This window comes from Vigna unguiculata, chromosome 6 (assembly GCF_004118075.2).
Source record: "Vigna unguiculata cultivar IT97K-499-35 chromosome 6, ASM411807v1, whole genome shotgun sequence".
In the NCBI taxonomy this organism is placed as follows: Eukaryota; Viridiplantae; Streptophyta; class Magnoliopsida; order Fabales; family Fabaceae; genus Vigna; species Vigna unguiculata.
In genome coordinates, this window is record NC_040284.1 from 18,561,070 (window position 1) to 18,585,612 (window position 24,543).

Here is a 24,543-nt window from a genome sequence, read left to right on the forward strand (position 1 = left end):
AACCAATGCAAAAAGTGAAAAGAAAAAATGTATAATATATATAAAAATAAAGTAACACTATTATTAATAAATCGGTTTTTACATCAGTTACTATTATTCAATAATAGTGTAAAACCTAATTAATGATAGAGACCAATTTTAATTTTATTTCTTACATCAATTTATAATTTTTACTAATAATAGAGAATATTTTAAATTTTAATAATTTTTAGTTTATAAAATAGTCTCTACATAGTCAATAGTTAATATAATGATTAATTATTTTTTATTTTTAAATTTGGTTGCTATTTAATGGTTTTATTGTAGTGATATAATGAAAATTTACAAAACTTAAATCATGGGGATTAATTATGTGCATGTATATAATGAAAATTTATGAGAAATTAAATTAAGATGATTTTCAAATTTTTATATTTAATTTTAATAAATATTAAAACATAAAACATACAATTAAATATAATAAAAAATAATAAAATGTGAAAGATAAGAAAATTATGATATTTTTTTATTCTCTTCCTCTTTGGTTATCTTTTTAATATTACAAATATATTCATATATATATTCATTGTTTGTATCGTGTTCCGTTTCTGAATATATTATTTTAAGACACCGCTGCAAGGACTAGTTTTTAATTTTCAAACATCTGGATTAGGATTGTCTACAGAGAATTGTGGTTTAAAGAAGTATTAGCTTTTAAAGTCAAATGAATAAACAAACTGATATTAAGACAAACAACGTGAATAACTTTTCTATTATTTTTTATATGGTTCAGATCTGGTACCATTACGTACATTTATTAGTTGAAAGAGAACAGTGGTTAGTTTTTATTTTTCAAACAACTGGATTAGGATTGCGTCGGGTTATTTTTTATGGCTCAGATCTGGTGCCACTACATACATTTATTAGTTGAAGCCCCACATACACACTCTTGAAGGAGAATACTGGTTTATAGAAGTATTAAGACAAGACAAACAATTTCAATAACACGGCTTTTCTATTATTTTTTTCTTTGTACAACTAAGATTGACACATACAACTAACATTGTTTAATCACATTTTCAATATTAGATGTTGTACGACAAAATAAAAGGAAATAAAGAAAATCACAACATGCTGGCAAAACATTTAAGAAAGAATTTAAAAAGGTCAAAGTCTTCTTCTTCAAATGGACATTGCCCTAAATTTGTGTGAACACGAAATACGGTACCAAGACAAGTTAGCGATGACTATTTTTCTTACACTTAATTCTAACAATTTTTTTTTCTTCAATTATATGCTTAATATTGCATAAACTATGTATGGCTTTTCTAGCTAGACTTATTCCCTATATTTGAGGTTCAAGAACATGAAGTTTTGCACTCACCACCTCCACAGAGCAAGAGAGAGCTACTAAAATGGCAGAAACCGCTTTGTCCTTGGCTCGTCAGCATGTGTTTCCAAAGCTTTTGGAAGCTGTCAATATGATGAGAGATCTACCAAAAGAAGTTGCAGAGCTTAAAGATGAACTTGAAAGCTTTCAGTATTTCATCAATGAGACAGATGAAGTGGTTGAAGCTGAAGAAGATAGCAATAGGCGCGATAGAATGAGTAAAAGGTTGATGAAGCTGAGAGAAGCAACCTTTCGCATGGAAGATGTCATCGATGAGTATGTGTTAATTGAAGAAAACCAACCTCAAGAAGATCCTCGATGTGTGGCTTTACTCTGCGAGGCTGTTGAGTTCATCAAAACTCAAATCTCTCGCCTTCAAATAGCACACAAGATTCGAGATGTCAAATCACTTGCTAGTGCTGCAAGAGATGGTTTTGAAACCCATTTTCCTTTAGACCCAAGGCCAAGCAATTCTAGAGGAAATGAAAACGTCAATTGGGACAAACTTCGAATGGATCCTCTCTTTGTTAAGGAAGATGAGGTTGTGGGGCTTGATGGTCCTAGAACTATATTGACAAATTGGTTGAGAGAGGGACGAAATGGACGCACTGTGATTTCTGTCATAGGCATTCCAGGAGTTGGAAAAACCACTCTTGCCAAGCAAGTTTTTGACAAGGTCCATAACGACTTTGAGTGCCATGCATTGATCACAGTCTCTCAGTCCTACAGTGTTGAAGAATTGTTGAGGGATATGATTCAGAAACTTTGCAAGGAAAGAAAAGAAGATCCTCCACAGAATGTTTCTAAGATGGGCCGAAGCTCTTTGATAGAGGAAGTAAGAGATCGTTTGCACGAGAAGAGGTATGTTGTCTTGTTTGATGACGTATGGAATGAAAAATTTTGGGATGAGATTGAATCTGCTTTAATTGATGATAACAATAAAAGTAGAATAATAATCACAACAAGGTACGAGAAGGTTGCGGTGGTCTGTAAGAAATCTTCTTTTATTGAAGTGCATAAGCTAGAAGAACCTTTGAGTGAAGATGAATCTTTCAGATTGTTCTGTAGGAAGGCATTTATGTATGGTTCTTCCGGAGGCTGTCCAGAAGAACTCAAAGACATATCTCTTGAAATTGTTAGGAAGTGTAAAGGTTTACCTCTAGCAATTGTGGCCATTGGTGGAGTCTTGTCCCAGAAAGATGAAAGCCCACATGAATGGAAACTGTTCAATCAAAATCTAAGTTTAGAGTTGGAGAGGAATTCAGAATTAAACAATATAACAAAAATATTAGGCTTAAGTTATCATGATTTGCCCATGCATCTGAGGTCATGTTTATTGTACTTCGGAATGTACCCGGAAGATTGCGAAATTGAATCAGATAGAGTGATTAGGCAGTGGATGGCTGAAGGATTTGTCAGACATGAAATCGGAAAAACATTAGAAGAAGTTGCAGAAGAAGATTTATTAGGGTTGATCCGTAGAAATTTGGTGCAAGTATCTTCATCTAGCATTGATGGGAAAGTTAAAAGATGTCGTGTACATGACTTAATACATGAGATGATCCTCAGAAAAGCGAAGGATAGTGGGTTTTGTGGGTATATTGGTAGAAATGATGAATGTGTGTCAAGTGGGATTGTTCGACGTCTGATAATTACTGCAGAGGATGATTTAATTGCAAGTGTTGAAAGCTCACTCATTCAGTCAATTCTTTTCATTGAAGAAAGGCGTACGACATTGACTGAGGAGGACTTTGTAAGAAAAATCATATCATCATCAGTATGGACTGAGGACATGGTAAGGAAAATCCTTGCAAATTACAGGTCATTGAAGGTACTTGACTTTGAAGGTGCTTATATATCTTGTGTTCCTGAAAATTTTGAGCATTTAATCCACTTGAGGTATTTAAGCTTGAGGAGAACTGGGGCAATGAGTCTTCCATCCATTGGTAAGCTCCATAACTTGGAGACCTTGGATATACGAGACACAAATGTTCGTTATATTCCAACGGGCGTTTACAACCTTAGAAAGTTACGTCATTTTCTTGCTGACGAAGTAACAGAAATTGAATGGATGTATATTGGACGCCTGAAATCCCTACAAAAGATACCTATAGTATCTACAACTGATCTTGGAGAGGCCATTAGAGAGGTAGGAAAGTTAAAGCAGTTAAGGGTTCTGAGGGTGAAGCATATTGGTAAAGATGACGAGAAGACTCTGTGTTCTGCAATAAATGAGATGCAACAGTTGGAGGCATTACATATTGAAGCAGCAGATTATTATATCAGCGATGTGATTGATTTGAACATTACATCACCTTTATCTAGACTTAGAAAGCTTTTCCTTGACATTAAGTTAAAAGGATTACCAAATTGGATTCCCCAACTCCAAAATCTTGTGAAATTGAACTTGAGGCGCACTGTCTTAACTAATGATGAGTTGCAATCACTAAAAGATATGCCTAGGTTGTTGATCCTCCACTTATGCTTCGGTTTTAAAGGTGAAACTTTGCATTTTCAATGTGGAGGGTTTCAGAGACTAAAGAAAATGCATCTGGATTATTTGCTTAACCTGAATTCCATCCTTATTGACAGTGGAGCACTACATTCTTTGGAATATTTGTGGTTAAAACGCCTCCGTAAACTCAAAACAGTACCCGTTGGCATTCAACACTTGAAGAATCTGAAACTTGTCCAAATCACGTCTATGCCAACTGAATTTGAGCTGAGTATTCTTCCCATTGCAGAACAACAGCAATGGATCCTCCAATAGAAGAGCACAAAACTCAAGCACAGATCAACGCAAGTCTCTAGTACAGAACTTTGGAAATAAATAAGGTGTGCGTTTTCTTTTTCTTATTTAAAGCTTTGCACGAGGATATGTATGGACTAATTCCTTTCCATAATTCAAAATGCAACCGTTTTCTAATCCCTAATTTTACCTTTTTACTTCTATTTCGTGCAATCCTAAATTCTTGTTAACTGAAAATTTAAGGAGCTGTTTCCAGTATTATTCATGTCAGACTCGTTATTATAAAACTAGAAATCAGAATGTTTCTTTGAAGTAATATAGAAATAATAGGTCAATCTGGATTGATCCTACACATATGATTTCTCTAGAAAAGCACTTTGCAGATAGTTCTTCTGTCTGTTAACTTATTTTCATTTGTCTAATTTCACTAGTCCTTCTACCCCTGCAATGCAAGGGTTTTTTTTACATGTAATAATTGTGGTAATAATAATGGGTTTTTGGATATTTAATAATTTATATGATGAGAATCTAATGTTTTAAAAAGAGGTTGAAGTGTATCAATAGAATAGATCAATTTAGAATATAATTAAAGTGGTATGTCAAGTTAATATTTGATTTCATTGAATATTATCATCAACCACCAACAACAAAAATATGACTAATACACTACTTTGTTAATATAAGAATAAAAAACAGAATAAATTACATACCTAGAATGTCTCCTTTGGTATTCAAGTTCATAAATTCCTTTTGTACACAAATTCCTTTTGTACATAACGATTTCTTTGTTCAACCTTTTCTGTACCATGATTTTCCTGCATGGCAGAGCATAATATAAATAAGTTGATATATATTTATAACAGCTTTGAAATGAAAAAAAAAAATTAGAAATGACATACCTATAATTTACTTTTTTTCAAAGAGTTTCAAAAATTTCTTTGTACACAACGTTTTTAGTTGTGTTTGTTACCTTTCCATCTTCATCCAATATAAGTATTTTCAATCCTCTTTTGGTTTTGACTCTAGAAATAACAACATATAGTTGGCCATGTATGAATACAGGTTGTGGAAGATAAAGGCTGACTCTAGAAAGTGTTTGTCCTTGACTTTTGTTAATTGTCATTGCAAAGCATAATGATATCGGAAACTGTCTTCTTTGAAATTTGAAATGCAACCGTGAATCAGATGGCATTAAATCCATTCTTGGTATAAAAATCCTGTCACCAATGTTTTTTCCAGTAATTACAATTGCAGAGATTACATTCTTGCCTAAATGGTTGACTTGCAATCTTGTGCCATTGCATAGACCTTTCGCTTGATCAATGTTTCTCAAGAGCATAATTGGAACACCTGTTTTCAACTTCAGTTTATGATTTGGTATCCCTGAACATTTGATATCATTTAAAAATTCAGATGTAAACCATTCAGATTGCACTTCATCTTGTTCATCAAATTGGCAAGGTGTATCTGAACTTAAATATGTCACCTCTTCACCACCGATTAAAGACAACATGAAATCATTTACTTGCTCTACAGAATCATTTGTTGGGCATAAAATTGCTCCATCATCAAAATAATTAGGCTTCAACATGTTAACCACAAATTGAGGATAGACAAATTCAACCAATGCCAATAAAGGTAAATCTGAGTTTGTAATCAGGATCTGTTCTGGAATTTCAACCATGCACTCACCATTATCATTTAGATCCATTTTTCCGTCTCCAATCTTCAATATCCAATCAGCAAATTCTTGAATATCATTGGTTGTTTCAGTATTTGATGTAGTACTTAATCTCATGTTCTTGGATAACTTTAGCACTTTACAACAATTCCATAACTCTGAATAGTTGATTGCTGATTTTATGATATCAAACCTAGATCCTTTTTTGATAACTGGTAGAATTTGTCTAAAGTCACCTCCCAACACAACTGCTTTGCCACCAAATGGTTTGTCTTTATTGGCATCATCAACATTTCGCATAATATCTCTTAGTGTTCTATCAAATGCCTCAAAGCACATTCTATTCATCATTGGTGCTTCATCCCAGATAATCAAACTGGTTGCCATAAGAAGTTTTGCTCTAAGACTACCTTGTGCTATGTTGCAAATTGATTCATCATTAATTAACAGTGGGATGCAAAAGGTAGAGTGTGTTGTTTTTCCACCAGGAAGTAATAAAGAAGCAATTCCACTGGATGCTACGTTCAAAACAATCATGCCCTTGCTTCTTAGACCAGCCGACAATGTCTTCCACATAAAAGTCTTACCTGTACCACCATAGCCATATAAGAAAAAGAATCATCCCTTCTTTGAAAGAACTGCTATCATGATATCCTGATATACATGAATTTGTTCATCATTCAGTGCTTTAAACAAACTGTCATGTTCTTTCGCCATGTCTTGTTTATTATATTGCAGCTCATCAACAATAAATCTATTATTGAATGTATGTACATCTGAAAGATCAAGTTAAGGTAATGAAGGATAATCTTTCAAACTTCTACCATTTGACATTAGCATTTCCTCTATTTCCAGCAGACATAGTTTTTGTAATTCAGTAGTCTGAATTTGAAGACCTGCAATAAGTAAATAATACAATTAAAATATATATGTATAGAAAATTAAAAAAAATATATATAAATACCTGGTAAGTTCATCTCCTTTCTTTTTGGTACAAAATTCCATCACATAAGATACTCCAAGTAGAATTCCAAACTATATCTAGTTTAGAAATTGTATTCATCGACAACAAAGTAACAAATAATCTTCTAAGTTGATACCCAGAAGCAAATTCACTTGCTTCTTTGATTGCATCACTATATTCTTTGTCGTCAGCCAACAATCCCAAAACATAGCAAGCTTCTTGGTATGTTTCATAATACTTTCCATCAATTGTCTTAATGCTTTCATAATCAATACAACCTTTTTGAATGGTCAATAATATCCTCAAATAATAAAGTTCTCCAGACCCAGGAGGAATATAAGTAAGTCTACCAATGTTGTAGCCTTTCTTCCTTGGTTTCCATTCTTTTTCTTTGGCAAACCACACAAAATTGCTTGGAAATTCTGAATAAGTCAATTCTTTTCCTTCCTCATAAACTTTGTTAGCCTCAAACCAAGCTAGAAACATTGTGTTAGCATTTTCGTATCTGTTGAAGACCACATTAATATCATCATCATCTTTAAACAAAGCTGATTGTTGGCCAGGAAGATGAAATGTCAATCTCTGAACAGGAGGCCATCTGTGATGGATGTCAAAAGCAAATATTCTCCAAGCAGTTTCACATGGTGATAGATACCTACAACCGTAATACCTTTTGATCTCATCAATAATGGTTGATTTTTTAGACTGTGCAGAGTTGTTGCTTATTTTAAGAGTAGCTCTGTCAGGACCTTTGTTCACATATTTGAACAAATATTTTATTGAATTGGTCTTGTTGCAATACTCTGTATTGACGTGTGCTTGATACCTCATTAGAAGTGGTGGATTGTAAGGAACAACACTTCTATTGTCCAGCTTAATTCCATTCTTCTCAACAAATCTACCATTATCAAGTCTTCTATAACATGGATATCCCTCTTCATCAATTGAAGTCGAAGATGTGAATTTTTTTGGATAAAATTTAGAACATCTTCCTTCCTTCATCCAAGGTGAATTATGTCTTGCAGGTCCGCATGGTCCATGAATCATGTAACTTGAGACCATTTTTTCCAATTTGGGGTACAAATCAGCATTTGGCAATTCAGCTGATATTACTTTATCAATATTAGTTGAATTCTTCAATTTGCTTTCTCCATCCAACCATAAAAGTATATGTGCATGAGGTAAACCTCTTTTTTGGAATTCTACTATGTACATTCCTGCATATATAAATAAATAATAAATATAGTTGTCAGAATTTAATTTAATAAAAATTTATATAATGTATATTACTTCATATATAACATACCTGCAGTGCTTTTTCCAAAGAAGTCCTTTTTCTTAAAATATGTCATCATTTCATCCAGCTTCATTTTGAACACTCTACATACAATATCAGGTCTATCCGAAGCTGATAAGCCTTTTGCTAAGACAAATTCTCTTATTTCACTCCAATTCACATTGCATGTTATAGTAATGAACAAATCAGGATATCCAAATTTTTTACAAATTGCCATAGCATCTTGACAATTGTTGAACATGTATCTAGTACCACCAGTGAATGAAGCAGGCAAGACAATACGTCTTCCAATTAAAGAAGGATATGTTTCTCCTCTGTTAACAGCTTCTTGTAATCCATTAAGAATATCACAACGAATTAACTTCTGATTAGCTCTGATGAATGACAACCTTTGGGCTTCAACCATTGTATAGCAATCGACCAGAAACAGTTGGAACAATCTGCATGCATTCACAATATTTCCTGCTTCTACAGCTCTTTGTTGTATTCTAAAGGCAATAAATTCTCGCAAAGAAATTCTAATTCTTACCCTGGATTTTGTTTTTGAATGAGATTCTCTTATTGGGATATCCTCTTGATAACCATCTTCTCCATATGGAAACATGAGAGGATATTGTAATGGAATGAAAACTGTGTGAGTTTCGTGCAGTCTGGTTAATTCACCAGAACATTTTTTACCACTATATCTCTGCCTACATCTATATTGCCAAAATCACCAACTATTAGTGCAACTATTTCATCACATGAAGGTGTATTGTAGACTCTAGGGTCTTTGTTTCTGCCTCTAAATAGTCTTAGCGTGAAATCTGATTCCACATGTTTCAGTGACAAATCTCTTACTCTTCTAAAAGATTTCGCAAGAACATTGTGATTGTCAATCATTTCAATCAAATCAGCAACCAATGATTCATTTATAACAAATTCCTTGGTGTTTGAACTAAAAAATAATAAAGAGAATACATGTCAACAAATGTATTTAAATATTTCATATAATCAAATTAGTTCATATATTCATTGACCTGAAATGCTTCACTCTGTTACTCATTTCATTTTCGGTATCATATATGTACAACTGTGCAAACTTTGGCTTTGATCCATGCTCTGGCAATAAACTGCCAATACGGTGATAGTTCTGTCCATTCAGAATAAATTGTGATGGAGCAGAACCATTGTTCATTGAATTATCTATCTTACCACCAATTGAAGTAAATGAAAACATGCTATTGTATACTCTTATGTTTTGTAGAAGTGATTTGCTTCTCTGGTCTTCACCATTTAACAAACCTTCAAGAAGATTAGGTGGTCTTTTTAATAGTGGAATTTGGACTTTTCCCTTTTGACAACACAATGAGAATTCAACTTCCTTTGAGGTGTTACATTTTTCTGCTATTTCTTCATACCAAAGTTCAACTTTACAGTATTGGCATTCCAAGTAAGGTTCTCCAATATTGAGCAGTTCTGAACATCATTACAAAACATTAGCATGAAAATGCATATATTTTAATCTGCAGTTATATACAATTGTGTTGGAGATTATGTACCTTGTAACTCTCCTTTGCAATACAATTCTTTTGTAGTTGTAGTACTTGTAGTATGTGCTTCAATATTAGTAAGATGAAAATTAATTAATGATTTCAAAGAAATTTATATTAACATCAATAAGTTGAATATCTGAATTACCATCATCTCTTATCGTTGCTGAATCATCATTTGCTGTGTCTGAAGAATTATGTTGTGTTGTTGTTTCATCATCAAGTTTGAATCTATTTTAAAGTGATTGTATGACTTGAAAAGGATATTTGACAACTTTATTCTTAGAGACAAAATGCGAATCATTTACAACCTCTGATCTGCCACCTATGAAAAACAACAGAAAATAATTATCCTACCTGCATTGGTATTGTGAGTATGAATATTGTTATATATGAATACAAATGTACTTACCTGCACTGGAATTATAATTATTTTGTCCATAATTTCTCTGACTGTTATTGTTAAAAACTGTAGTCATTCAAAAACATTGATATAAATTTAAAATTTGTCAGTTTCATTTCATTACAATAGGTATATAAGAAATTAAGATGAATGTAGAAATATATCGAAAGGACTATTGTATGTTAAAGTAGAAGTTGCAGATTGTGAAGTGATTTGTTGTTCAACTAAAGTACTTGAACAACTTGATAAATTGTTGACAGTTACTGCATTGAAACGAAGGTTAGTTTAAAGTGAGACGGAATTAATATTATTCAAAAACAATGTTAAAATTAAGTACTGGAAAAACTTCAAAACTGACCAATTTGTCTGTGAAATATTGAATTCATATTTTGAAGGTTGTTGTTGTTGTTGTCAACATCTGGAAAAGGATTATTGTAGAAGCATTGTTATCAAAAAAATAAACAACAATACTTCATTGATTCATTTAACAACAATCTGTAAAGATATAGCTTAGAAAAAGAATACTTACTAATATCCAACTGTTGTAATGGATTCCTGTGTATATTTTTCTGAAATGATCTTTGAGATACAGTTGCTTTATCTGTGATTAAAACAACAAAGATGTTTGACTATGCATCTGTGTTGTGAAGTTACAATCCAAAACATACATTTACAAATATATATATATATATATATATATATATATATATATATATATAAAAAGAAATCATGAGATTTGTTTACTTTAAGAAGAATGGTTTGCAAATTTAGTTTTCTTTGTCATCTGCAACATAAAAAAACATACAAACATATAAATGCATCATTTTAAAAAAAATTATTGATGAAGAATTAGAGAAGATAAATGCTTTAAGTAAGATGTTAATGACTTACATTAATGTTGATTACTTCTTGCATTGAACCTTTGTTGTAGCACCAGTTTCCTTCTCAGCCTTGCATTTTTACAATCGTTTTGCTCCATTACAGTACCAAAATGTTATGGAATAGTTTCAAAGGTTACAATGGAAGAAGCAAAAAGAAAGGTAAGTTGACTCAATGGATGGAAAAGTGTTTACTGTTTTATTACTATATTGGTGAATGTCTTTGTTAAACTTTTTGGTGTAGATTGTACCTCTAATCACAATTGTGGAAACAAAAATATTTGTAATTATAATAGAAAGCACTTGTTTCAGTAGACAAACATTAAAAATAGAAAGAGCATGTAGTGCTGAGTGTTAATATATCAGAATCATTCATATATATAACACTTATTTCAGATTTGATTTGTTCTTGCAACTAACAAAACATTTGTTTTTTATGTAGGTACAATCAGACGTCTTTTTTATGCACTACTATATATAGTACAACAAAGAGGACTGTTTCATAGGAAGTATCTGCAATTTTAACCTCATTATGTGTGAAAATGATAACATACAATCAGTGTATGCACATACTAAAGCAACATACATCCATACATATGATTATAGAACATATAACTTTTCATCAATCGTCGAACTTTTCATCTTTCAATACCATCATATATATTTCATTTGAATTATAGAACAAAATAATTTTATTTATGAATATCATACCATAACATGTATCACTTTTCATCTTTCAGAGAAATTCAGAGAAGCTTCAAAGAGATTTCATTGATAAGAAGGTAGAACTATACATATGCATTGCTGAAAATAAAAAAACTTCTAGGTTGAAAACTACATAAGTAGCAGAAATAAAAACAAAACTATTTATACTAACTGTAAATTAAAAATTACAATATGTTAGCACTTTTACATTCTGATTGCTTTTCATGTGGTCCACTTCAAACACCAAGTCAATAGTTTGATGAAATCCATGAGCAGTACAAAATTCCTTCCAGCCACTTCCAATTTTGCTAGACTTTTTAGGATGATTTCTCAACAGTAGTTTCCACTTGACTGTTTTACGCGGTCCATAAGGAAAAATGTATTTAAATCTTCCTTGACGAAGATAATTGCCAAAATCAGCAGGCAAATCCTAAAACATACATAAAGTATTAATGAAATTAGTATATGGATTAAATGTTTAAAATAATTTGGAAACATAAATATAAATATGAAATAAACATCCATTTAGTAATAAATATGAAATGAATTTCACCAGATGGCTAGCATTGCATTGGTTTGGATTCAGAAATATGAAGAAATGCAACTTCAGTCCATTGAAAAGGGGTTGATCTGTCTCAATTCTTTTAAGAAAACGTGCAATAGACAAAGATTTGCATTTACTGGGAAAAACAGTGATGTGGAAGCAAGAATCACCGACATATCCAAAATAAATAGTGTGGAAATCGTGAAGTTCATATAGGTGCCTAATTTAGTCCATCCTCCAATTAGCATTGGTTTTTGTAAATTCTTGTTATAAGTAACCACATGTCTATTCCCTTCTTCATCTCTTAAAGTCCATTGACGCTCAAGATCGTCATCATAAAGAATGGTGAATGCACGATCCACAAAACCAACAGCCTCCAAAGAGAGAATTTTTTTAACAAAAAATGGATTAGTTAAGGTTAAAATGAGGATATTGTAAAAGAGTAGAAGAAATCCGTCACACAAATAAAAATTTTAGAAGAAATCTTCTAAAAGAAAATATGTCTGAAAAATTTGACGAAGAACTTACCTCGTCCTGAAGGTGAATAATAGAGAACTGGTACCTACTCATTCTATTAATAACGTCATCTTCATTGAAATTGTTTTCCATTTGCTTGGACTTTGAAAGAGATAGTAGAGTAAAAGTTGGAAGAATGTAGAATATGATTGAACTGATCTTGAAGTTTGATCTTCATGGTAGAATGAAGATGAATATTTATTTATAGAAGATAAATGACACATGAAAAGACGGGACGATTACAAATAGATTCTTAAACAGTAATGTAATTATTACTGCATTGGAAAACGGGAAGACGATAATAAAAGAATAAAACATTAAAAAGATATAACGTTATTAAAGATATATTAAATTATTCTATTATGCTACACAATATCATAATATAATATATGTAATATATAACAATAACAATTTTCCAAAAATCAACTTCTGAAGTTTAGATATTTAGATATTTATATATAACATAAAATCTTGATAATATAATAAAGTAAAAATATTCTAAGTTAGTAATAATATTATACGTAAAAATATAATATTTCATTCGTATTTTTTGTATAAATATATCTCAATTATAATGTACAATATTTAATAAGTTAGTAATTAACAGAAGATAAGTGACTAAAAATTGTATATGGCATCCAATTGTGTTGTGACAACTTAAAATCTGTCAACAGATAATTGCTTTGCCATATTTATCTTATTTATGAAAAGTAATTATTATGAAAAATAAACATTTATAAATTCTGTTATCAGTAAAAATAGATATATCTTATTTATGAGTCACACAAGTATACACAAAATATCTTTTTCATAAAAGATGTTATTTACGACTTTAATTACATCATGCTACAAAATAACATCAATTTTCATAAGTTTTTATGTAGCTGGCAATCATATTTGTTGACAAAAATTGAAAAATGTCAACAATATCTTCTGGACCAGCGTATGAAAAAAATAAAATTCTAAATAATGTAACTCAAAAGCGCATAATATAGTTATCATGAAATTGAACATAAAAGTTGTAGTTCATATGAAATTAAAGATGAAATTGAACATAGAAGTTGTAATTCAGATGAAATTAAAGACAAAACGATGCGTAGACATATTACAGTCCCAAAATGAAAGGCATAAAAAAAATTGTCTTGAAATAGAATAACTAAAATCAGATCTCAATTCACTGCTTTTTCCTTCTTAATATTTCTTTTTAAAAGCTTCAATGGAACATTGTCTTCTTCGATGGATTCAAGTGATGCAGTCTTCTTTCCAGATTCTCTCTTATGTGAACTGTTAGCATCATCATTGGTTGGATTATCTTGGATTAGTTCAGGTGATTGGGATCCAGACTCAATTGTTTCTTTAGTAAATCGGACTGATAAATCCTATAGTACATGTTCAAAATTGATAACATTAATAAAAGTATTAACAATGAGTTAATAAACATTAATAAACAATGAGTTAACCTTGGAAAGACTTTTATAACATGCTTGTTACACTTCTCACAAAAGAACATCTTGGAATCTGGATAAACAACTTTGTTGCACACACAAGCAGTATACCACCAGTCATCGCCAACCAAGATATGCTTAATTGTTCCAAACAATATGTAAGTGGTGACCTTTCAATATAAAAAAGATTATTGTGAACAACAAAATTTGCACAAAAATAAAAAAATTTATTCTAACCTCTTTACGATCTTTTAGACCTTGAATGGTGGTCCTAGGTGTAAGTGTTAAAAAGTTCTCTTCCACAATATTTTTGGAAGTCTGAGAAAGTTGCGTTAATCCTTGAGAGGGAGATTCATTGTTCTCAAACATTCTGTGCAAAAGAAAATATAGTTGTTCTCATAAACAATAAATCTATTATTGAATGTATGTACATCTGAAATATCAAGTTAAGGAAATGAAGGATAATTTGCATTATAAAGTAACCAAAATATAGTTACCAAAATGGATTATAAAGTTTGAATAAACTGAAGAACAATTTGAATATTACCTTGATTTCAGTTCAGATGCTTCCTTGAAGTTAACATTATACTTAATACGGGTGCAGAACTTACAATTTTGAACTTGAACCTTATCTATATTTAAAAATATAGTGTATGTGAGAGTTACATGGAATAAGTAGTTCAAAGTACTTTGTAAAAGTAATAACAAAATTTTACCTTGAAAAGTTTTGACTTTCGCAAATTCTATACTTACAGCAGCATTTTGTACTTCTCCACTTGAAAGAAATACATTCAGTTCATCCACATAAATACCAAACAAAGTACATTCTATTCGAAACCTAAAAATTACAAAAATGTTATGTCAAATCGTTATTTTAACAGAAATATAAAAGGAATGTAGTATAGTATAGATATAGAATACCCATCAGCTTCTATTGCTATGACATTTAATTTTGTTGTCTTTCCATCAACTTGCAATTCTCTTTCAGTCCCCACTCCGACCAGTAAAATGTTAAATCATATACTTTAACAATAAATGTTTATTAATAAAAATATGAATAGTATTGGAACTAAAAATATTAACTTACCAACTAAATAATCAGTATCAAATGCAGTGGTTGTCAATAACGACAAAGGTGTGTATTGTGGTTTCATATCAGGAACCAAATTAACATTAAGCAAAGAAACTTTTGTACCAAACTAGAAATTTATCTTATAAGGGTGATGTGTTGTTCTATATATTCCAGAATTCAGAGCAACACTGAAATTTTGTATGGCATAAACATGGCCTTCAGAAATCTCATTCTGAAATTGTAAATTAAAGTACATCTAATTGAAGCATGTATTTTAGAACCCTGAAATAGATCAAAAGAACATATATAAATTTAACTATAAATATGTTTAACATACAAATATTTGATTCATTCAAATTTGTAAACGAAAGTAGGTGTAATGGAAGAATTTAAAGAATAACATGAATAATAACCTCTTTGTCTTGAATAACGAACTCCATGGAAAAAGGACACCTCTGTTTAGTGAAATCAGGAACAAACCATGAATGAATGACCCTAACGATAATATTCCAATTTTCCTTCTGGGGACTTACTTCGCTTACGCTCTGGCTTTGGTTTGGAACTTCACAGAGAGACATGTTGAACTCACAACAACAATATTGAAAAATGAAAAGTAAAAAAGTCAGGATTAGATTCGTGACATATTTATACTTACATAGAGAAATAAGGAACTAATAAGACAAAATTGTAATTCATACAACTAAAATAAAGAAATCCCAAAAAAAGGTTCAAATAATCACTTTATCATAATCTATTTTTGATTGGTCAAAGGAGAGTAAAAGAAGTGTAATGATTAATCAAAACATGGATATGACAATTTTTGAAATGGTAGAAGAAAGAAAAAAGTAGAATATATTCAAATAAGGACTCTTCAAACATGGAGTACGAACCTTTTGACAGAAGTCATGAGAATATATATTGGTGAAACCTGCAAAAAACAGCTATTGATGTTAGAAGAAATTAAGTATTCATATTGATTTATTCACAGGTTTCATAGAAAAGGAAAATTAAGAGAGAAGCATTCTGATGAAAATAAAGCATGAAGCAGATTACTTGAAAGTGAATAAAAAAATTGTTGGCGTGATGGACTGAGCAGTGAACAATTAATTGAATCAGTAATGTGGAAAGAATGAAAATCTACAAATACATACTGGTTTCTTATGCATTCACGAAAGAGGAAATGTAGAAAAAAGTTATAGCAAACCATAATTACTTAGACGAAATTTCAGAACTGCAAATCTCATTTCATTTCGTCTGTACAACAAGACTACTATATTTGTACATAAAACAAATGAAGTACATACCTCTGATGAGTGGAAATGTTAATGGCTTGTAAGAATACGTTAATGGATGTGAAACGTGTTCTGGATGAAGCAACTATGTTGGATCTCTACAAAAAGTCAAATAAAAGTGTGGTGTACAAAAGCCCTAGAATCTTCGAGGAGAAGGAACTTTGTTAGAAACTTCGAGGAGAAGCAACTGTGTTAGATTATTTAAGTTAATAACGTACAAAATTAGAATAAAAACAAATATAAATAGTACAATTAAATATGTAATGAAATGACGGATGCTTACAGCAGAAGAAAATCTCGTGGAAGGTGGAAGATAAAGAAACATAATGAAGCAGTGCAAAATGTCATATCAATCGACATTGAAATAAAATATTTGAAAAGTATTATAAGGGATGTGTATGAAAAATCTTCTGGAAAGTGATATATTTAAATTAATATAATAAATTTTTAAAACGTAGGGACATGATATGATTTGTGTCTGACAGTAATTAAATGCCAAAGATTTTCGTATATGGAAGAAGATATGGAGCAGGTAAGAGTAAATAACTTTCCAAAAGTTCAAAATACACATAGTTAAACATATACATATATATAATATAATAATAAACAAAAAAACTTGATACAAAAATTACAGATTATCAATCTGTTAAGTAATATTGTTTATAGATTCTTCATAGGCGATGATAATAATCATTTATATTAAGAAGAACATTGACATCCTTGCTTGCTTGTTCACCGTCAACCTCAAAAAGAATTAAATCTTTTTCCTCCAGTCCATGAACTTCACGAAAACGTTTCCATCCACTTCCTATCTTGACTGATCTAGGTCCAATAAACAACTTGCATTCAACTCGTGCCTTTGGACCGTAAAGCACAATGTGTGAGAACTGACTATCTTTTATATATATATATATATATATATATATATATATATATATATAAAAGAAGATTAACAAAAACAAAATACAAAATGTTATAACTTAAAACCAGATTAATGGATAAAAAACTTTGATATGGTTGGTTGTTGTGTGACCTTCAACTTCAAAAAAAAGCTCACGATGATCATCTGCAGAAAGTTGATGAAGATTACAAAAATTTTTCCAGCCAGTTCCAATCTTAACAGAATTATGTCTTATGATCAATTTACATTCGACTTCTCCCCTTGGTCCGTGTAGAACAATAGATCTAAGACCACTGCTTTTAAAATAAGTGGCAAATTCTTTTTTCAAATACTGTAACAAAAAGGATAAAATATCTTACTTATTAAGAAGCCATGTAAATAAATAATCCAAAAGAAATAAAACTAACCAAGTGGCTGGCTCGACACTAGTATGTTGATAGTTGAACTTCAAAATGCTTTAAGTTTGAAGTATGTAGAGGACGACAGATAGAAAGATGGTTGAAGAAGTTGGCTTTCAATGTTGAGTCGCAAACACGTTTAGAGACGTGTAGTTGAAAAGACGAATTTCCGAAATATTTGAAGACAACCAATTTGTCACTCATCTGCATAAAAAGATATTAAATCATTCCAGCCTTAGGTGATCATTGGAGTGTGAATATTCATGTTGTACGTAACATTATGAACATTCCTGTCGTAATCAATAATGGTCCACTGTGAACCAAGGTCCTTCAAATTACGTATTATGAAGAGTCGGTCGACGTGTCCAAAATCCTTGAAAGATAAGGAAGTTTAGAATAAAGAAATACAAACAAAGAATACAAAGGAATGTGAAGGAATAAAAAAAATAACTGGTCTTTCAAAAACATAGTCACGAATCCGCCAAGCATTTTGCCAGAAAGTATGGCTTGTGGTGTGCGCACGGATTCCATTGTTTGAGAAAAGAGTGGGTATGAAGAATAATTTCAAGAGAAGATAATGGGTCACACAACAGAAATAAGATTTGTCAGTATGTAGTCGCCAATATATAGAAAGAGAAAATGAAAAGTCATTACTGTTGCCAATATATAGAAAGAGAAAAGGATAAGTCATTCCTTTTGGTAGAGTCCGTACTTACAGGTGAAGCGTGCATTATAATTTCTGCAATTAATTGTGAATATAAAAGTGAATAAAAAGTACGAATTAAAAGATAATAGGGTTGAAATAATAAAATAAATAAATAACTAAAATAAAAATTTAAGATTTGTGAACTGATTTTTTGACATAAATTAAAATATCTAAAAATATTTCAAATGTCGTAAAAAATGGAAAGTGGCACTCAGAACAAAATACAAAGAGTTGTGAAAATGTTAAAGAAATAATCGAAAAAAATTAAAAATAAAAACAAATTACGACATGAACAAAGCTAACATGCATGTGTCGGTAGTCTGGAGATCAAACCTTTAAACAAAAGAAACATGATGAACAGAAGAAGATGAAAAGAAGAAAGCTCAGAAAAAAATATAAAGCATCTCCAAACTCGGTCTTTTGCGGTTTAAATAAGATGTTTGTGGTTGTACTCTTGATCTGAAGAATTAAAAAACCTAAAAGTTAAGATGAAGCAAAGAATCAATTACAATTCAGAATAAAACATAAAGAACCATACCTGTTCGATTCAGAAAGCAAAAAAAAAAAAGATATTCACAAAAGAAACATAACATGAACGGAAAATCTCAAATGCATGTGTTTGTACTCGTCAGTTGAAGCCTTTAAACAAAAGAAAAATGATGAACAAAAGAACATGAACAGAAGAAAGCTCAGAAAAAAAATATAAAGCATCTACAGACTCGATTTTTTGTGGTTTAAATAAGATGTTTGTGGTTGTACTCTTGATTTGAAGAATTAAAAAAACTGAAACTTAAGATGAAGCCAATAATCACTTACAACTCAAAACAAAACATAAAGAACCATACCTGTTGGCTTGAGAAAGCAAACAGAAAAAGATATCGACAAAAGAAACATAAGATGAACGGAAAATCTCAAATGCATGTGTTTGTACTCTTAAGTTGAAGCCTGTAAACAAAAGAAACATGATGAACAGAAGAAGATGAACAAAAGAAAGCTCAGAAAAATATATAAAGCATCGCCAGACTCGGTTTTTTGCTGGTTAAAAAAGATGTTTGTGGTTGTACTCTTCATTTCAAGCAATTAAACACCTGAAACATAAGATGAAGCCAAGAAACCATTAGATATCAGTAAAAAACATAAAGAACCATACCAGTTTGCTTGAGAAAGCAAAAAAAAAAAAAGATATCAACAAAAGAAAAAGAAGATGAAAGGAAAATATCAGATAAATGTGTTTGTACTCTTCAGTTGAAGCCTGTAAACAAAAGAAACATGATGAACAGAAGAAGATGAACAGAAGAAAGCTCAGAAAAATATATAAAGCATCTCCAGACTCGATTTTTTGCTGGTTAAAAAAGATGTTTGTGGTTGTACAATTCATTTCAAGCATTTAAAATCCTGAAACATAAGATGAAGCCAAGAAACCTTAGATCTCAGTAAAAAAACATAAAGAACCATATTAGTTCGCTTCAGAAAGCAAAAAAAAAAAAGATATCCACAAAATAAACATAAGATGAACGACAAATCTCATATGCATGTCTTTGTAATCTTCAGTTGAAGCCTGCAAACAAAAGAAACATGATGAACAGAAGAAGATGAATAGAAGATAGCTCAGAAAAAAATATAAAGCATCTCCAGACTCAATTTTTGGGGGGTTAAAACAGATGATTGTGGTTGTACTCTTCATTTCAAGCATTTAAACACCTGAAACATAAGATGAAGCCAAGAAACCATTAGATCTAAGTAAAAAACATAAAGAACCGTACCATTCTGCTTGAGAAACCAAAAATAAAAAGATGTCCACAAAAGAAACATAAGATGAACGACAAATCTCAAATGCATGTCTTTGTAATCTTCAGTTGAAGCTTGTAAACAAAACAAACATGATGAACAGAAGAAGATGAACAGATGAAAGCTCAGAAAAATATATAAAGCATCTCCAAACTCGGTTTTTTGCTGGTTAAAAAAGATGTTTGTGGTTGTACTCTTCATTTCAAGCATTTAAATACCTGAAACATAAGATCAAGCAAAGAAACCATTAGATCTCAGTAAAAAACATAAAGAACAATACCAATTCGCTTGAGAAAGCAAAAAAAAAAAGATATCCACAAAAAAATGGACAGATGAACGACAAATCTCAGATGCATGTCTTTGTAAGCGTCAGTTGAAGCCTGTAAACAAAAAAAAATGATGAACAGAAGAAGATGAACAGAACAAAGCTCAGAAAAAAATATAAACCATCTCCATAGTCGTTTTTATGCGATTTAAAAACAACTCGATGAAAAGAAGAAGATGAACAGAAGAAGATGTTAGAGAAGAAGCTAAGAAAGGCAGAGAAACCATGATGAACGCGGAGAAACAGAGACAGAGAAAGAGAGAGAAAGAAGTGAGAAGGCGGTGCCAGAGAGAATGAGAAAGAGAAAGAAGAAAGAAGGCGGTCGTAGAGAGAATGAGAAAGAGAGAGAAAGAATTGAGAAGGAGGAAGGTGAGAAGATTGAGGAAGAGAGAGAAAGAAGTTTTAATTAAAAGTTTCGGTTTTCAATTTCTTTTCCATTTTTTTTTCTAACTTCAAAATGCTGAGAGATTGACACATCAGCGTTTTTACCTTTTGTAGATAAAAAATTGAATTGAGAAGTAGGTCAGATATATTATTCAATTGAAAAACTTACCTTTTGTTAGTTCCCAATTGTATATAGTATTAGATATCATGAATCATATAGTCCTATGAAATTGTAATGAAAACCTTGTCCTCACTGCCTTTTTCTTTCTTTATATATATAATCATGCAGGAAGATATTCAAAATTGTTAACAACTTTCAAACAGAGAGAGGAGTTGTTGTGTATCTGAGTTTTCAAGGATGAGACTCTATCATTCTCGTTACGCTGCCTCCATTTTTTGGCTTACTTGCTTCCTGTTATGTTGTATTGTTTCATCATTTGTTACCTAATGACCTCTGTATAAAGCTTCAACTGTAGAATATGCACCATGCAACATTTCAAGCTTTTTGTTGTCGTTTGACATGTGCCCAGTAGTAAGTTCTTATTCCGCACAAAATGTACATTTGCGATTGGATAAATAAAAGAAATGGATTTTTCTAATTGTTATACTCTCAACAGTTGTAATATGTAGTTAATAAATTCCTTTAGTTTTGCATTCTTCAAGTATGATTTATGGTTAGTTTTGTTAATCCATGTTGTTAGTTTAAAATTTTGTAAATGGGTAGCTGAAACTTGAGTTTATATTTGGAATGTTGTTGAAAAAAGGTTTTTCCTTTCTGCGCCCCATACTAATTACATCTGGTATTAACAGGAAAATAACAACAAAAATAACCTCCTTCATCGCAAATAAACTCTTCCATGATAGGAAATCTCCATATTGATTGAGTATAAGTACGGATGTGGAGAATTTTTGACTTTTTCAATTGGGTATGCGAATGTACATATTCTGCCATAATACCTGTTCCCGTTTAAATTATTAAAATATTTATAATTAATTAATTAACTATATATATATACTTTCTATTTTTTATTTTTTTAATTATTTGATTTGTCAATTAAAATTTTTTATGTCTCATATTTGAATATTTTTATTATTTTTATTTATTATATATTTTTCTATCACGTGAAAATATTTAATATTTTCAATTTAAGTGTATAATAGCACAAACATTTCATTTATTAGGTAATATAAAAAAATTACTTATTATTATTAATTTTTGTTTCATTTGAAGAACTTTTTTGTTTTGTTAAAACAATTTTTGTTATTTTTTCAACCATTAAGTATATATGTTGATATTTGAAAAGTTTTCTTAAATCTCTAATGTATTTTTCATCTTATCATACCCTTAATTATATATTTAATTTTCCTTTGTGTGATTTCTTTCAATAGTTTCTCAAATTGTTTCTAAACATTTGTTAATTTGTTAATATTTTTATTTATTGTTTATTTTCATCATATAGAATACTATTTTGATATATTTTATCTAATTATTTTTTATTTTCTAACTCAGTATCAATCATACTATAATTTTTTTAATATAATTGTATAAATAAATTTTATTTACTATAATATAAAAATTTAATGTAATTGCCATAAATATTTTTCTATCACCATCAAGATATATATTGGAGTTCAAAAGATACAAGATATATGCTAAAATTTTATTATTGTGTTTATTATTTGTTCTTTACATCATTTTGATCAAGTGATGTATTATAACTTTTATCAGTGTATATAAAAGAGATTCATTAGAATTTAAAAAAAATTGAAGTAAACAATCATTTAAAATATATTTTAATTTGAGTATTTGTTTTCATTTTATATATTTTTTTAAATATTTTAAAATTTAATCAACTAGGTTTGTTTGCAAATTTAATAGATGTTTTGGTTCTCATGAAATTTTATTTGGTATTATAATCTACAATGTAAACAATTATAATTTATTTCAAAATATTTGATATCTTTATCGTAATTTTTATTATTTTATAAAAATTAATTAAAATTAATATTGAAGTAATAAGAAAATAGGTATGTATATGGGTATGAGATTATACCTTTTATTCGGTGGGATGAGGATGAGACCAAAACTTGATACCTGTTGAATTTGAATATGAAGATAAGAATAAATTTTTTTTTTCTACGAAAATGTATATGAAATAGCGAAACTTGTTTTCATCCCGTCGTCATCCCTACCCACACTGCAAAATAAAATAAAAAAAAAACCAAAAAAGAATGTCTTGCAGTGAAAAGCTAGTTTTGGAAAGTAATTTTTCAAAAGCTCTTTATATAACTCATTTTATATATTCTGGAAAGTTTGTTTCAAAAAATTCATTATTGAAAACTTCTTCCCGAATGTTTATATATATTCCGAAAAACTTGTTCTAGAAATCACAATCTAGAAAACTTTGTTTCGAAATGCATTTCATAAGTTCGGATATATAATCTTATTTTTGAAATTTCATTTTGTTCTGAAAAATCCTGCTTTAGAAATTATGTTTCAAAAAAAAATGTAAAAGTTGTTCTACAACCCAGAACAAATAATTCCAAAATCACTTTTACCAAGAATAAAATAGTCATTTAAAAAATTGTATGTGCACAGAAAATATATTGGAATGTAATTAAAATAATACCCGATCACAATTGTATCCTCAATGGACATGAAATTGTGAATAGCTTGGATAACAGCTTTTCCAAAGCTAGATTGTTGAACGGGGCTGTTTCTTATTGCAGCTCCCTTATTCCCACAAAACTCATAAGTCCCGAATTATTCCTCCTTAAAGTTATAATAAAAAAGTAAAAATTCTTCTCCTTCTCTCCCCTTACCCTACACTTCTTATTCTTCTTTCTCCTAATTTTTCTCTTTTTCTTCTCTTTTTCTGTAAGTGGTGGATCTAGCGGTGGCAATAGAGATGAAGAGATTTGTCGTGCTAGCATAGGACTGGACTGGACACAGGAGAAGAAAACGAAAGTAAATCTGTCATTTGTCACCTCTACTATATTAATATCTTTTTTTAAAATTTAGTATCTAACAACCTATAAGATTTTGGTTTAAACTCTTTTAAATAAATATTTATATGTATTTTCTAATATTACTTGAATACGTTAACTTATTCCTTAAATATTTTTAACTTTTTTTTTAATTTCTTAACTTGTTTGTTTGTCCTATGATGATTTGTACTATCAGTCAAAGAAAGTAATGTACATCGGTTTTAGCATTTTAAAGTGTGTGATGTTTGTTCCAACTTAATTGATCCATGAATATTAAAATTGACATAGATAATAAAAAACACTTGGATCCTGCTGTCCTAAGGGTACTGATTAAGGATAGTTAATATACACAAAATTTTACAAAAATACATAGTTAAGTGTGATATTAATTAAAATCTGACCTAACAATTATTAATACAATTTTATTTTAATTAAAGGACAAAAATATCCATAAATGATGTATATATGTATTTAATATTTATTAATAAAAATAATAAAATAAATGTATTTTAATGTTTAAATATAATTAAACATAAAAAAGTTGAAATTAACAAAAAAATCAGGAAAAAAAATAGTGTTGAATCTAAAATTATAAAAAAAAAACAA

General features: G+C 30.1%; 2 protein-coding genes across 2 annotated transcripts; one reads left to right on the forward strand and one right to left on the reverse strand.

The window, feature by feature from the left end:
* Nucleotides 1–1,307: 1,307 nt before the first annotated feature.
* LOC114187561 (disease resistance protein RPM1-like) lies at nucleotides 1,308–11,486 on the forward strand. Its single transcript, XM_028075839.1, has 3 exons — nucleotides 1,308–4,204; nucleotides 10,980–11,035; nucleotides 11,316–11,486. Exon 1 carries the CDS (start codon nucleotides 1,395–1,397, stop codon nucleotides 4,137–4,139), a length of 2,745 nt encoding a protein of 914 aa, XP_027931640.1. The 5' UTR covers nucleotides 1,308–1,394; the 3' UTR covers nucleotides 4,140–4,204; nucleotides 10,980–11,035; nucleotides 11,316–11,486.
* LOC114188489 lies at nucleotides 5,300–8,466 on the reverse strand. Its single transcript, XM_028077061.1, has 6 exons — nucleotides 8,070–8,466; nucleotides 6,817–7,980; nucleotides 6,624–6,695; nucleotides 6,498–6,575; nucleotides 5,380–6,386; nucleotides 5,300–5,335 (listed from the first exon to the last, which is right to left on the reverse strand). Exons 1-6 carry the CDS (start codon nucleotides 8,464–8,466, stop codon nucleotides 5,300–5,302), a joined length of 2,754 nt encoding a protein of 917 aa, XP_027932862.1.
* Nucleotides 11,487–24,543: the final 13,057 nt, after the last annotated feature.